The 13268-nt window shown below is 36.1% G+C and overlaps 2 protein-coding genes across 3 annotated transcripts; both read right to left on the bottom strand.

Annotated features, from left to right (window-relative positions):
* Positions 1 to 6726: 6726 nt before the first annotated feature.
* Positions 6727 to 9026, bottom strand: LOC141597430 (umecyanin-like). Its single transcript, XM_074417895.1, has 2 exons — positions 8855 to 9026; positions 6727 to 7201 (listed from the first exon to the last, which is right to left on the bottom strand). Exons 1-2 carry the CDS (start codon positions 9024 to 9026, stop codon positions 6972 to 6974), a joined length of 402 nt encoding a protein of 133 aa, XP_074273996.1. The 3' UTR covers positions 6727 to 6971.
* Positions 8972 to 12720, bottom strand: LOC141597428 (glucan endo-1,3-beta-glucosidase 14-like). 2 transcript variants are annotated; one of them, XM_074417894.1, is made up of 3 exons: positions 12148 to 12720; positions 10387 to 11399; positions 8972 to 9079 (listed from the first exon to the last, which is right to left on the bottom strand). In XM_074417894.1, exons 1-3 carry the CDS (start codon positions 12218 to 12220, stop codon positions 9047 to 9049), a joined length of 1119 nt encoding a protein of 372 aa, XP_074273995.1. In that variant the 5' UTR covers positions 12221 to 12720; the 3' UTR covers positions 8972 to 9046. The 2 variants fall into 2 exon arrangements, with proteins under 2 accessions (XP_074273995.1, XP_074273994.1); XM_074417893.1 differs by lacking the exon at positions 8972 to 9079 and adding an exon at positions 9528 to 9660.
* Positions 12721 to 13268: the final 548 nt, after the last annotated feature.

Here is a 13268-nt window from a genome sequence, read left to right as displayed (position 1 = left end):
TTGCTTGGCCGCTTTATCTGATCCGAGAAACTTTTCAGCGCGATTTCCGGAGAATTTTGTTCCGGTACCCTGGAATCCGGAAAAACCATGTATTATACCCTTCAATTTGAGCCGTTCGGGAGGTGGTACATGACCCTGTTTCTTTTTCTCCCGGTTTTTTATCACGCGTCCGAGGTTATTTCAGAAGTTAACCTATTCGATTTCAGCCTCGGATAACGATTATTAATACATTTTTCGCGATTATCCGAGGTTCGACGAATGCTGGTTTATGACGTACCGACACCCCCAAATGTCTTCCGTTGCTACTCAAATTTTGCGTGGCCGCTTTATCTGACCCGAGGAACTTTCTGCATGATTTCCGGAGAATTTTGTTCCGGTACCCTGTAATCCCGAAAAACCGTGTATTACACTTCAATTTGAGCCGTTCGGGAGGTCGTCCGGGCCCTGTTTCTTTATCTCCCGGTTTTTTTATCATGCGTCCGAGGTCATTTCAGTAGTTAACCTATTCGATTTCAGCCTCGGATAACGAATATTAATAAATTTTTCACGATTATCCGAGGTTCGACGAATGTTGGTTTATGGCATACTGGCACCACCAAATGTCTTCCGTTGCTACTCAAATTTCGCGTGTTCCGTTTATCTGACCCGAGAAACTTTCTGCGCGATTTCCGGAGAATTTTGTTCCGGTACCATGGAACCCCGAAAACCGGGTATTATACACTTCAATTTGAGCCGTTCGAGAGGTCGTACCGGGCCCTGTTTCTTTTTCGCCCGGTTTTTTTATTACGCGTCCGAGGTTATTTCAGGAGTTAACCTATTCGATTTCAGCCTCGAATAACGAATATTAATACATTTTCCACTATTATCCGAGGTTCGACAAATGCTACTTTATGTCATACTGGCACCACCAAATGTCTTCTGTTGCTACTCAAATTTCCCGTGTCCGCTTTATCTGACCCGAGGAACTTTCTGCACGATTTCCGGAGAATTTTGTTCCGGTACCCTTGAATCCCGAAAAACCGTGGATTATACATTTATACACTTCAATTTGAACCGTTCGAGAGGTCGTACCAGGCCCTGTTTCTTTTTCGCCCGGTTTTTTTATCACGCGTTCGAGGTCATTTCAGGAGTTAACCTATTCCATTTCAGCCTCGGATAACGAGTATTAATACATTTTTCACGATTATCCGAGTTCAACGAATGCTTGTTTATGGCATACCGGCACCCCCAAATGTCTTCCGTTGCTACTCTAATTTTGCATGGCCGCTTTATCTGACCCAAGGAACTTTCTGCGCGATTTCCGGAGAATTTTATTCCGGTACCCTGGAATCTCGAAAAACCGTGTATTATAAACTTCAATTTGAGCCGTTCGGGAGGTCGTGCCGGACCCTGTTACCTTTTCTCCCGATTTTTTTATCACGCGTCCGAGGTCATTTTAGGAGTTAACCTATCCTATTTCCGCCTCGGATAATGAATATTAATACATTTTTCACGATTATCCGAGTTTCGATAAATGCTGGTTTATGGCATACTGGCACCACCAAATGTCTTCCGTTGGTACTCAAATTTCTTGTGTCCGCTTTATCTGACCCGAGGAACTTTCTGCTCGATTTCCGGAGAATTTTGTTCCGGTACCCTAGAATCCCGAAAAACCGTGTATTATACACTTCAAATTGAGCCGTTCTGGAGGTCGTATCGGACCCTGTTTTTTTTTCTCCCGGTTTTTTTTCACGCGTCCGAGGTCATTTCAGGATTTAACCTATTCGATTTCAGCCTCGGATAACGATTATTAATACATTTTTCACGATTATCCGAGGTTCGACGAATGTTGGTTTATGGCGTACCGGCACCCCCAAATGTCTTCCGTTGCTACTCAAATTTTGCGTGGCCGCTTTATCTGACTCGAGGAACTTTCTGCGTGATTTCCGGAGAATTTTGTTTCGGTACCCTAAAACCCCGAAAAACTGTGTAATATACACTTCAATTTGAGCCGTTCGTGAGGTCATACCAGACCCTGTTTCTTTTTCTCCCGATTTTTTAATCACGCGTCCGATGTTATTTTAGGAGTTAACCTATTCGATTTCAGCCTCGGATAACGAGTATTAATACATTTTTCACGATTATCCGCGGTTCAACGAATGCTGGTTTATGGCGTACCGGCGGCACCCCCAAATGTCTTCCGTTGCTACTTAAATTTTGCGTGGCCGCTTTATCTGACCCGAGAAACTTTCTGCGCGATTTCCGGAGAATTTTTTTCCGGTACCATGGAATCCCGAAAAACCGTGTATTATACACTTCAATTTGAGCTGTTCGAGAGGTCGTACCGGGCCCTATTTCTTTTTCGCCCGGTTTTTTTATCACGCATTCGAGGTCATTTCAGGAGTTAACCTATTCGATTTCAGCCTCGGATAACGATTATTAATACATTTTTGACGATTATCCGAGGTTCGACGAATGCTGGTTTATGGCGTACCGGCACCCCAAAATGTCTTCCGTTGCTAATCAAATTTTGCGTGGCCGCTTTATCTAACCCGAGGAACTTTCTGCGTGATTTCCGGAGAATTTTGTTCCGATACCCTGGAATCCCGAAAAACCGTGTATTATACACTTCAATTTGAGCCGTTATCGAGGTCGTAGCGGGCCCTGTTTCTTTTTCGCCCGATTTTTTTATCACGCGTCCGAGGTCATTTCAGGAGTTAACCTATTCGATTTCAGCCTCAGATAACGATTATTAATACATTTTTCACGATTATCCGAGGTTCGACGAATGCTGGTTTATGGCGTACCGGCACCCCCAAATGTCTTCTGTTGCTACTCAAATTTTGCGTGGCCGCTTTATCTGACCCGAGGAACTTTCTGCGTGATTTCCGGAGAATTTTAGTAATAATAATAATAATAATAATAATAATAATAATAATAATAATAATAATAATAATAATAATAATAATAATAATAATAATAATAATAATAATAATAATAATAATAATAATAATAGTAATAATAATAATAGTAATAATAATAATAGTAATAATAATAATAGTAATAGTAATAATAGTAATAAAATTAATAATAATAATAATAATAATAATAATAATAATAATAATAAAAATGAAAAATATATTCAAGTCAAAAGATAATTACAAAGAAGTTTCATAACCATTATTTTCAGATTTCATGCAATGTTTTTTATATGTGAGTATGTCATCCTCCTGCAATTTTAATACAAACACAAAAATAATAGTTAAATAAGATTCTAACTATTCAAAACATAATAAGAATTAAAAAGTTAAATAATTCAATTGGTTATATATGCATACTTTACCTACCAACTTTTTCGATAAAAATGAAAAATAGGATTGTTGTAATATTTATATAAGGAAATTTTTGTAATTAATTATTTAATTAATTTCAATAAAGTATAATAATTGTGAGGAAAAACCAAAAGACCATCTATTAAATAAAAGGAAAAAAAAAAGTTAAATGAATAGGTAGATTAATACCAAATTTGAGAAGGAAATAAAGAGTTTGTATTAATTTATTTTTTGTGTTTGCCACGAATATTTTTTATCTTGTTTGTATTTTATAAGAATGTAACACATGGTATTTAGTGGTTAATTTTAGTTAGATAATTACTTAATTTAGTTAGATAATTAAGTAATTAATATAATTGAATTATTATTAACCAATAGAAAAATTACACGTGGAATAAAATTAAATGTTTAAGTAGGCTTTTAACTATATTGTATAGATAAACTGCAAAGAAAAATAACATAAAATGTGGCACTTAAAATTGCTTAACTAGGGATGTCATTGGGGCGGGGCGGTGGTGGATATAGGCTCCCCCGTACCCATACTCACCATGAAAAACTCGTACCCGTCCCCGCCCCACCACCCGTGGCGGTACAAGTTTCCAAAACCATTCCAACGGGTGGAAATATAAAACCGTACCCGCCCCGCTTATCCATTAACCGGCTACACTATAATTTATTCGATAAATTTTTTTGCAAATGTTGATTTAGTCATTATTAATTTCCATTTTTTTTGAATTTATCTTTATAAGTTTAGTTTTTCACCAAGAAGTTAGTAAAAACCTTTATAAAATAGTTATTATTTACATTATATCTTAATTATAACTAAATAAGATTTAAAAAATTGTCATAATCGCACAAATTTTTTTAGCAATTGGAGGGTAGGCGGGTTTGAGGCGGGTAAGATGCAAAATCCATCCCCGCCCCATTACCCATGGCGGGTACAATTTTCATACCCGCACCCGCCCCACCACCCGCCAAAGCTCTGCCCATCTCCGCCCCAACTGGGGCGGGTGCGGGGCGGTATACACTTGTACTCGCCCCGCTGACATCCCTATGCTTAACATGACACACGTCAAATAATAAACTACTCATCTTGTCTTTTTATTATATTGTATAAATACTAATAGTTAAGTCATTTATCATACTAAATTTTGAAAAAACAATTAATTCGGAATGAATTTTAAAGGATAATTAAACAATAAAAGTGGAATGGAGAAGGTCTCATTTAAATTATCCTTTACGTGATATAATTTCATGAACTAAATACATGGTATTACTACCCTTTTAAAATTCTATTATTAGTGTTTAATTTACTTATGTATTTACAGAATTTGTTTGTAAATTATTTAAAATAAATAAATATTTTCTTTTCCATATATTTTATATTTTCCAAAACCTTATCCTTTACGTGAAATAATTTCATGAACTAAATACACAGTATTACTACCCTTTTAAAATTCTATTATTAATGTTTAATTTCATTTAAGTATTTACAGAATTTGTTTGTAAATTACTTAAATTAAATAAATATTTTCTTTTCCATACATTTTATATTTTCCTAAGAAAATATTTTTATGATATTTAATACTCATTCATTGATTAATTAGTTCTGTAAAACATCTTTTATATACAACAAAGTTATAATAACAATAATAGTGAATTAGTGCCTTTCAAAAAAAAGTAGTGAATTAGTGACAAATCCGACAATACATTTTTTTTTTCAACTTCATTTATTCTTCTTCATTTTTAATTTCTTATGTATTCAGTTTTTTTATTTTGAATACATATAATACTAATCCATATGAAATTTCTTGAAATTATTAACTTATAGTTAATGCGTATTTTCTTACTGTAGTTTTTTTTTTTTGAGTTAATTAAATTTAAAGCTAATGGAATATGGATGGATTTTTAAAGAAAATAAGTGAATTAAATTAATGCAATATAATAATAAATTGATAATCCATGTCATATTAGTTTACCAAGTCACATTGTTATTGTGTACGTGGTTTTTTTTCATCCCATGTGGCATTGTCTACGTGACATTTTTAGGCTAGCCTTTTAATGCAGAGTACAATAAATCCAGATGAGCAGCAGAAGTGAGCATTGTGGCCATCTGTCAGCCTACTCTACAGATCATCTTTTCCGATCTTGCACTATTACCCAGCATGTATGACAATCTTCTGCTCTTGGTATTAACACGCAAACAAATGCTGGGATACCCTTTTCTAGATGGTTGGCTGATTTGATATCCTTTTTCCATCATCGGTCATCAGGTTCTTACAATCCTCTCCTTTACTTTGGATGTGTCCTGCAAGCAATTTGGACTGTCCGAAACTCTGTAGTTTATAACCACTGTCCTGTGGATCCTCTGCGAATTTGCCAACTTACCGATCACCTTTTCACTTCACATCAAAAATTCCCAGAAACTTGGTGCACCTTAACGGGTTACACTTCGCTAGTACCATATCCTGCACCGGCAGTCGTCCCAATAACCATTACCTCTGACACTATTTGCATATATGTGTTGGTCGGTCATTTGAGTTCGAATAAGTGTTATCACGCCTCCATTTCGGACTCACTTACGGGAGAATCTGATCGGGTCTATATCAGAGCTTCGTCTACACTGGTGGCATCGACAAGAGCTCTACTGTCTGCAATGCGACGTGCCCAATTGGTGGGCTATACCTCTGTCTCTTTTGTCATTTCATGTCGAAAATTATCTTCTGTTCTGGCAAAGTTACAGCCAGTACCAATAGGCGTGCGGAATTCAGTTCATGAAATTCGCCACCTCTTTAGAATTTACTCTTTTCTGGTCTATTCGTTTAGCTACTGGATAGATGATGTAGTTTTTAATATAATCAGTTTATTGTTGTAAAAAAAAAGTAAACTTTATTTGACTTCCTTAATGATTTTGTTTCGAGTCTTATACGACTTAACTAAGTGATGTAAAGATGATGTAAGGCTTACTTTATGATGACTTTTACACTAATAATTAGTGGAACAAACGACGTTTGAAACTTAACCGTATTACATACTCCGTCGATTTTTGCAGGTCACCAACAGGCAACAGGCAACACCAACTTATCACATCAAAATGTGATTATGTGAATGCAGTGGCCAACGTACTCTCTCGAATTTGTGTTAATTTCATACGTTTGGTTAAAATATATCTCACACAGTGACTAATGTACAAATTTTTGCATGCCACCACCGGAAACAAGTTAATGCGATCATATGAAGACAGGACCAATGTAGCTAGTAGCAAAGGCGCACTGACCGACCAGCTCCTCCAATGGAAAAAAATAATTACCCTTAACAGCTAAACATTTGAACATGAGTCGGAATAACAACAGATCGAACCAAAAGAGACCCAAATCTGTACCACCTAACTTAAATCCACAAAGAGAGAAAATAAGAACACCAAATATTTCGAAAAAGATGTTTACATAAACAAAAGCCACGGAATATAACTGCACCGGTGAGATAATTAGTCTAGTTAAGTCACAAGTCACGAGTGATGATACTATCACCAGGTTCAACCTTTCCAACAACGGAAAAAAAGAAATAAACAACTGATAGAAGCTTGATGGTATATAAGGGCCACGAGGAAAGGAGATGGTAAAACCAGTGGGAGGCGGTAGTAAATCTTCCTTAAGAAGATCAAGGAGCCGGTGCAGGAGTTCCCGTGACATTGGCAGAGAATTTCAGGCCATTGGCACAGTGAAAGCCTATAGTGCAAAAGAAGTAGAATTGCCCTGCGCTATCCAGGGTCCTTTCATAAGGGCCTTCTTCAACTTCAATAGCATCCGCATCAATGTCCTTGTCACAATCGTCATAAGCATCTCTTGACGTTATGGCCACGGTATGGGCGCCAGTGTCAAAGTTAAAAACTGCCAAGACAATGAATGGTTAAGAACTTAAGGGGGATATAACATGATCTCTGTAAAACGACATTATGTACTACACTTATACGCGGTACAGTTGAAGGGGATAATACAAACAACGAGAAATATTATTCTCATAATGATTTCGTGACATGAATTGTCACCAGGAGGTGCCAAAGTAAGGTGGGACAACAAATCAGTGGCGTTTCTAGGATGCTCGTAATGGGGGTTCACATTTACATATTAAATTAAAATTGCAAGTAAAAGTCAATTAAAAATAAATAAAGAAGTAAATGGTAAGGAAAATTTGTTAGCTAAGGGAATCGAACCCCAACACCCTGAATAAAAGGCCACATACAAACCAATATGCCAACATCTTACTGATTCATTATCATTCCTACTTATATATGATAATTTTTGGGGATGAGTGGGGGTTCAATGGAACCCCATGAACCCCCGCTTAAAACGCCCATGCCAACAATGGAAGTGCGTAGTGAAGGAAAACACAGTATAAAATGGAGCAAGTTGGGAGAAAGAATTATTTGTAGCTTAGACATTGTTGTTTTTTAACTCTAGTGGAATATAAATAAGGAAAAATTGATAACATATACCTAACAATAACATAACATCATTTTTCAAATTTTATATCGAAGATAATTCTTAATGCCAAATCTCAAGTGAACGAAATTCTTCCAAAACTTATACCGAAAGTCCTATCTTCTTTCACTTTTCAGATTACTACCTTCTAAAATCAAGTTTTTGAAACTTGCTACCTTTTAAAAGCTTTTTAAAAATGTACTCCGTAGTACCATCTAAACCACTTTTGATCAAAAACTGATACCGTAAATGATTTACGGCCAAAAAAAAAGTGAATGGCCAAAATACCCCTTACTATACGCCTTAATCCTTCTCTAACATTCCCAAAACAACCACCGCATCTATCTCTTTGACAACCACCAATCACCACCTTCATCACCCACCCAAATCCACCACTTCCATAGGAGCCACCAAGACCTCCTTCAACCTCCACTTATGGGTAAAGAAGATAACCCAACTAAGCCAAAATTCACAGGATATGACAACCACTACTCGCACCATCCACCCAACAATCATGGCCGCCGCTTCTACCATAAAAGGAAATGCTGGGTCACAGGGTTCAGATGGCGTGATGGCGATGGTTTCAGTGGCATGGTAACGGTGGTGTTGAAGGCGTTGTAGCTTGCTAAATATGTTGATGTCTTCAAGGCGGTGCTTTGAGGATGGGGTTTGCTTTTGACAGAAAGGGAGTGTTGTTTGTTGTGGTGGTGGTGGCTTTTCTTCATCGGGTCTGCTGCCTGGTGTGGCAAGTGCCGGTGGTATTTCATCCCACGAGTTTGGTCGTGATGCGATTGGAGATGGTGGTGGTGCGACTGTTGGTGGTGGTTTGGTGTGACTGGTAGTGGGGATGGTGAAGAGTTAAGGTGATAGTTTTTAAAAAGTTTTTAAAAGGTAGATTCAAAAACTTGATTTTAAAAGGTACGTAGTAATTAACCGATTATAAATTAACAACATTTCCTATAAATAATGGACATTAATACAAATTAGCATTATCATGACCAAGACTCGTAAAATGTACTCTGTAAAAGCAAACGAATAAATGTATAGTTACAATAGAATTACCCAAAATGTCACCAACGACAAACGTCTGGTTGGCAGCCCAGGTGGTGTAGAAGTCGTCAGAGGAAGGAACTTTCCATCCCATTTCATCTCCCACGGTCAAATTCTTGGCAGCTATTCCACTAATCAGCATCATCATTGCTACTATCATGACAACCATGCTAGTCTTTGCCATTTCCTTTCTGTTATGTGTTCTCAAGATCGCCCCTTTATCTGATCTCCCTTTATCTGCAATTAGTATTTCCGTTAATTCATACTCCGTTCCTTAATAAATAAGCCAAGGGATTAAGGTAGTTCTCAGAACTTTATGGCGACCCATGATCTTGGACATGGACTTTGACTTGGTCTGGCCATATGACAAAGAAGTTCATGGCTAACCATGATCTTATGTTAATTTTAATTATAAATTTGATCACAATATACATGAAAGCATTTAATCAATCTCTTAGCAAATAATCATAATCAATTATGCCGAGAAAAACTCCACGATTAAATATTATGAAAATATATTTATAGTTGGTGAGTATTAATCTGTCTGCTCATAAACGATGTAATTGGCACCAAGTTAAAGGAATAATTTGTTAGATGAAAGAAAACAATAAAAGTATCAGCATAATGTAGCAATCATGGAGTTCTCATTTTATATCAGCACAACAGATGTTGGAGACTATAGTACCTGCTACCCAATTGACTCCACGAATGGAATTCAAATTGCTACGTCATCACGATATCAAAAGCAGAAATAGTATCGACATTGTCATGGTAAATACCACAGTATAGGGCGTGAACCAGCCTGGAGCTTTAATACCCTGCTCACCATTATAAACAGAAGAGATCAGGACTAAGACATCAATGGCAGAAGGGAAAATTTTCAACAACTATCTTGAGGCAAGTATAAACCTAGTCGTACAATGTAATGATTGGTGACTTAGTGAGCATGAGATATAAGATACAACAACAAAGCCTTAGGCCCAAAACGATATGGAGCACGTTGTCACCCCTCACGTAAATCATCGTGTACAACCATGGCATTAGTCACCTAATTGGGCTACGCATTACTAATATAATATACATGCCAAAGGAATTTGTTGTGGAATTCTAAAAGACATGGTAGACAATTAGGAATAAAATCAATCTCCAATGAGGAGGTCAATCATAAAATCGTCAATGCAGGGGTATCAGGGAAATATATACGCAAGATATATGCAAAACTTAAACATGGGACCCCAATGATATGATTTTAAGCATAAAAGGGTAGAGATTAATATATAAATGCCATTTTTTTAAAATTGTCAAAACATATTGTAAACATTAGCCAAGGATCCAAAATATTCGAAATCTCATTCAACAAGGCCACAACAACATTCCAAACGTTTATTTACAGAATTCTAAATAAAGTTTATAATGAAATGCGAGGTTGGCAAACTATTTATCAATTATCATCAAACATAGGCTCTATTTTTTTATATCAGAATCAGTATATATTCACTACTCAGTAGACATATTGACCAGGAAAACAACCAGTCTCATATTACCGGAGCTGAGGACTTCAAAGCAGGAAATCCAACATCATATGAAATGCTTCCATCAGGTTTCCAAAGCCCAAAGTTCCTCTCAGAAGTCGGCCCAGGTTTAGAATCCTCATTGAACATAGCAAAGAGATAAGCTTTAAGAATTAACTTTGGTCTTAAAGGAGTTCCCTTTCGCAAGGCAAGCCTCTTTCGGAGATTGTAATTATAGGTCCTTGCATTTTCAGGAGTAGCAACAGCTTCACTTTGATCTCCACGAGATGCCCAACCCGTCTCAGTAATTATCACTTCCATCTTTTTAAAACCCGCATCTTCAAGTGCAGCATAAGCTGCATCAACCTGAGCCTCTAGAAGATTGTCATAATGGAGCTTTGTTTGAGAGTCTATAATTCCCGGGTTTTTCTGAAAAAGGGCATAGCTTACGTTGATGTGGGTTGGATCACTCATGTAAGTAAGGAATGGATAAGCATTTAAACAAAAAGGTGACCCGATATGTGAAAAGAAATCCAAAAGTGGCTTTATGTATTCCTTCAGATCATTCCTGAAAGTACAATTGGAAGGAGGGTACGAATTATCAAAAACTCCAAAATGCTGAGAAGAAGTAATTTGAATTTTATCATCAAGATTGAGACTTTTCGTCGCTTTATAAATGTTCTTGACTGCACCCAACAGACTTCCCCACAGATTTTGGTCGTTCCCGAAAACTTCATTTCCAATAGCTATACCGACGATTCGAGTCTGTGGGTAAAAGTCCAGTATGTTGTCCTTAACCCACTTCAAAGCATGATCTGGGTTAGTACTCATATCATTGAGATTTTCATTTGGAAGCCCAACAACTAACTCGAGCCCAGTGCCACTAAATGCTTGAATCACACTATGATCATAATTAAATATTCTAACATTTCGAATCTTTGCTTTTCGTAAAAGCTGAACTACTTTTTCCGGCGATGGAAGATTGTCGGCAATCCTCCCATAGTTTATACCAAATGTTCCAGTAAAAGCATCAATTCTTGTTGCTCCTGGAGAAAAAGAAGTATCACAAGTAGCAAAATCAAATATGCATCAAACTCACAAATTTAAAGTACATTCTCATCATCTCATGAGATAAACTAGATCATAAGATGATAATTCATAACTGAACCGCTTTGTCGCTAGAATTCAGTTGAAAGAGTAATTAGCCTAATAAGACAATATCGATAGACGATAGGAAATCACATTCTCTTGAGAGCCTGAGACTAACTCTACTAACTAGACTTGTGCTTAGTTGAAAGATACAGATTAGTTAAAGCTACAAACTTTTTCCATTAAAATCTACCTTGATCACATAATGATACAGATTGATAAAAGATCTAGGATCATAATCCATATCTAACAAGATTTTTACAAGTAAACCAGTATATGATCAACAAAAAGATCATACCTTCTCATTAAAATGCTACTGTATTATTGTACTCCCTCCGTCCCAATCATTTGTTTATCTTTGACTAAAATACTCATAGAGTAAAAAAAGTTCAACAAATGACGGAGACGGAGGGAGTATGAAGCATCAAGAAACAAATAACCTCAAATTACAACTTTACTGAAACACAGTTTGTAAACTAATTCAATAATCAGCTAGAAATCTCAGGTTGATGACTTAAACAAAGAAAACTAAACTTAATCAACATAATAATCCGTAGAATATGTCCGTCTTAAACAAGAATTTGTGCATAGTAATAACAACTTCATAAATCAAAAGATAATAAATTAAATCATTGGAAATAGTACCAATTTGAGATATTAGCAGCAAGAAGATGACAGAAATCAATCTGCAGAATCTCATAACTTTATAATCCATCATCTGAACTTCAAAACCCTACAAAATTAAGCTGTGTAATCTTCAACTAAAAGGGAAAATCCAATTTTAATACCCTCAATTTGTACCACCAAGAAATTATTACTGTACTTGCTGCTGCAATTACAAATATTGCTCAAACATGCCATAGAAAAACAACCCACCTCAGAAAAACAATAAAGAACTCAACTTTTAAGATGAATATACCAAGAAATTATCATTTAAGAAATACCCATCAACTAAATCATCAAAAAATGTAATCAAAATTCTTGTAAAAGTGCAAAACCTCTCTTTTATTTGCTTTTTCAAAATATAATGTAACTATAGTGTAATAAAAATAATTAAAATAGTGGGAAGTTGATTGAAGAATCAGGAGAAAGGGGGAAGAACAAGAATTGAGATTAAATGGGGTTTTATAGAGGAATTTTTGGAGGGACTGCTTTTCATATTCCTTTTCATGTTTTTATTGGTTTCTTTTTCAAAGTTTTTGCTTTAAAGAAAAGAGAATAATGCATATAAATGAGAGTGTTTTTTTTGGTACAAAAATAAATGAGATTATTGTTTTTTGCGGTAAACCATCCGGTTTAATCCCGGATTAATAGGAGTAGAATTTCTTGGGCGGAGAAACTCTCCTCGTGAGTTTTAATGATGTTGCGTTTAGGAGAACGACGAACACGGACTCTCAGTTAGTTTAACAACCCCTTGTCAGTTGATCTAAGTGATCATGAGTAGATTATTGTTAGTCCAAACTCTCACATGCCAACTCTCTTGTTTTTTACAACAATATACTACTGTAGAATTTTTCTACTCGTATTAGTCATATTGTACTGTTAATGTAGTTCCTTTCACATTTTTATATAGCAACTTGTAATCGATGGTTGTCTGGCGGAGCCAGCTTCGAAGTTTTGGCGATGACCCACAGATTTAAAGTTTGACAAATAATAGCAACAATTTATCAAAATTATATAAGTAGACATCTTTCAAAATCTGGAAGATTACTCAATAAGAGATCAAAGTCCAAAATATTAGAAAACCATGTACATCGCGCATTGGT

This window comes from Silene latifolia, chromosome 8 (genome assembly GCF_048544455.1).
Source record: "Silene latifolia isolate original U9 population chromosome 8, ASM4854445v1, whole genome shotgun sequence".
NCBI classification, from domain to species: domain Eukaryota; kingdom Viridiplantae; phylum Streptophyta; class Magnoliopsida; order Caryophyllales; family Caryophyllaceae; genus Silene; species Silene latifolia.
Note: the sequence above shows the minus strand (reverse complement) of the source record. Positions and strands in the feature narration are given on the sequence as shown.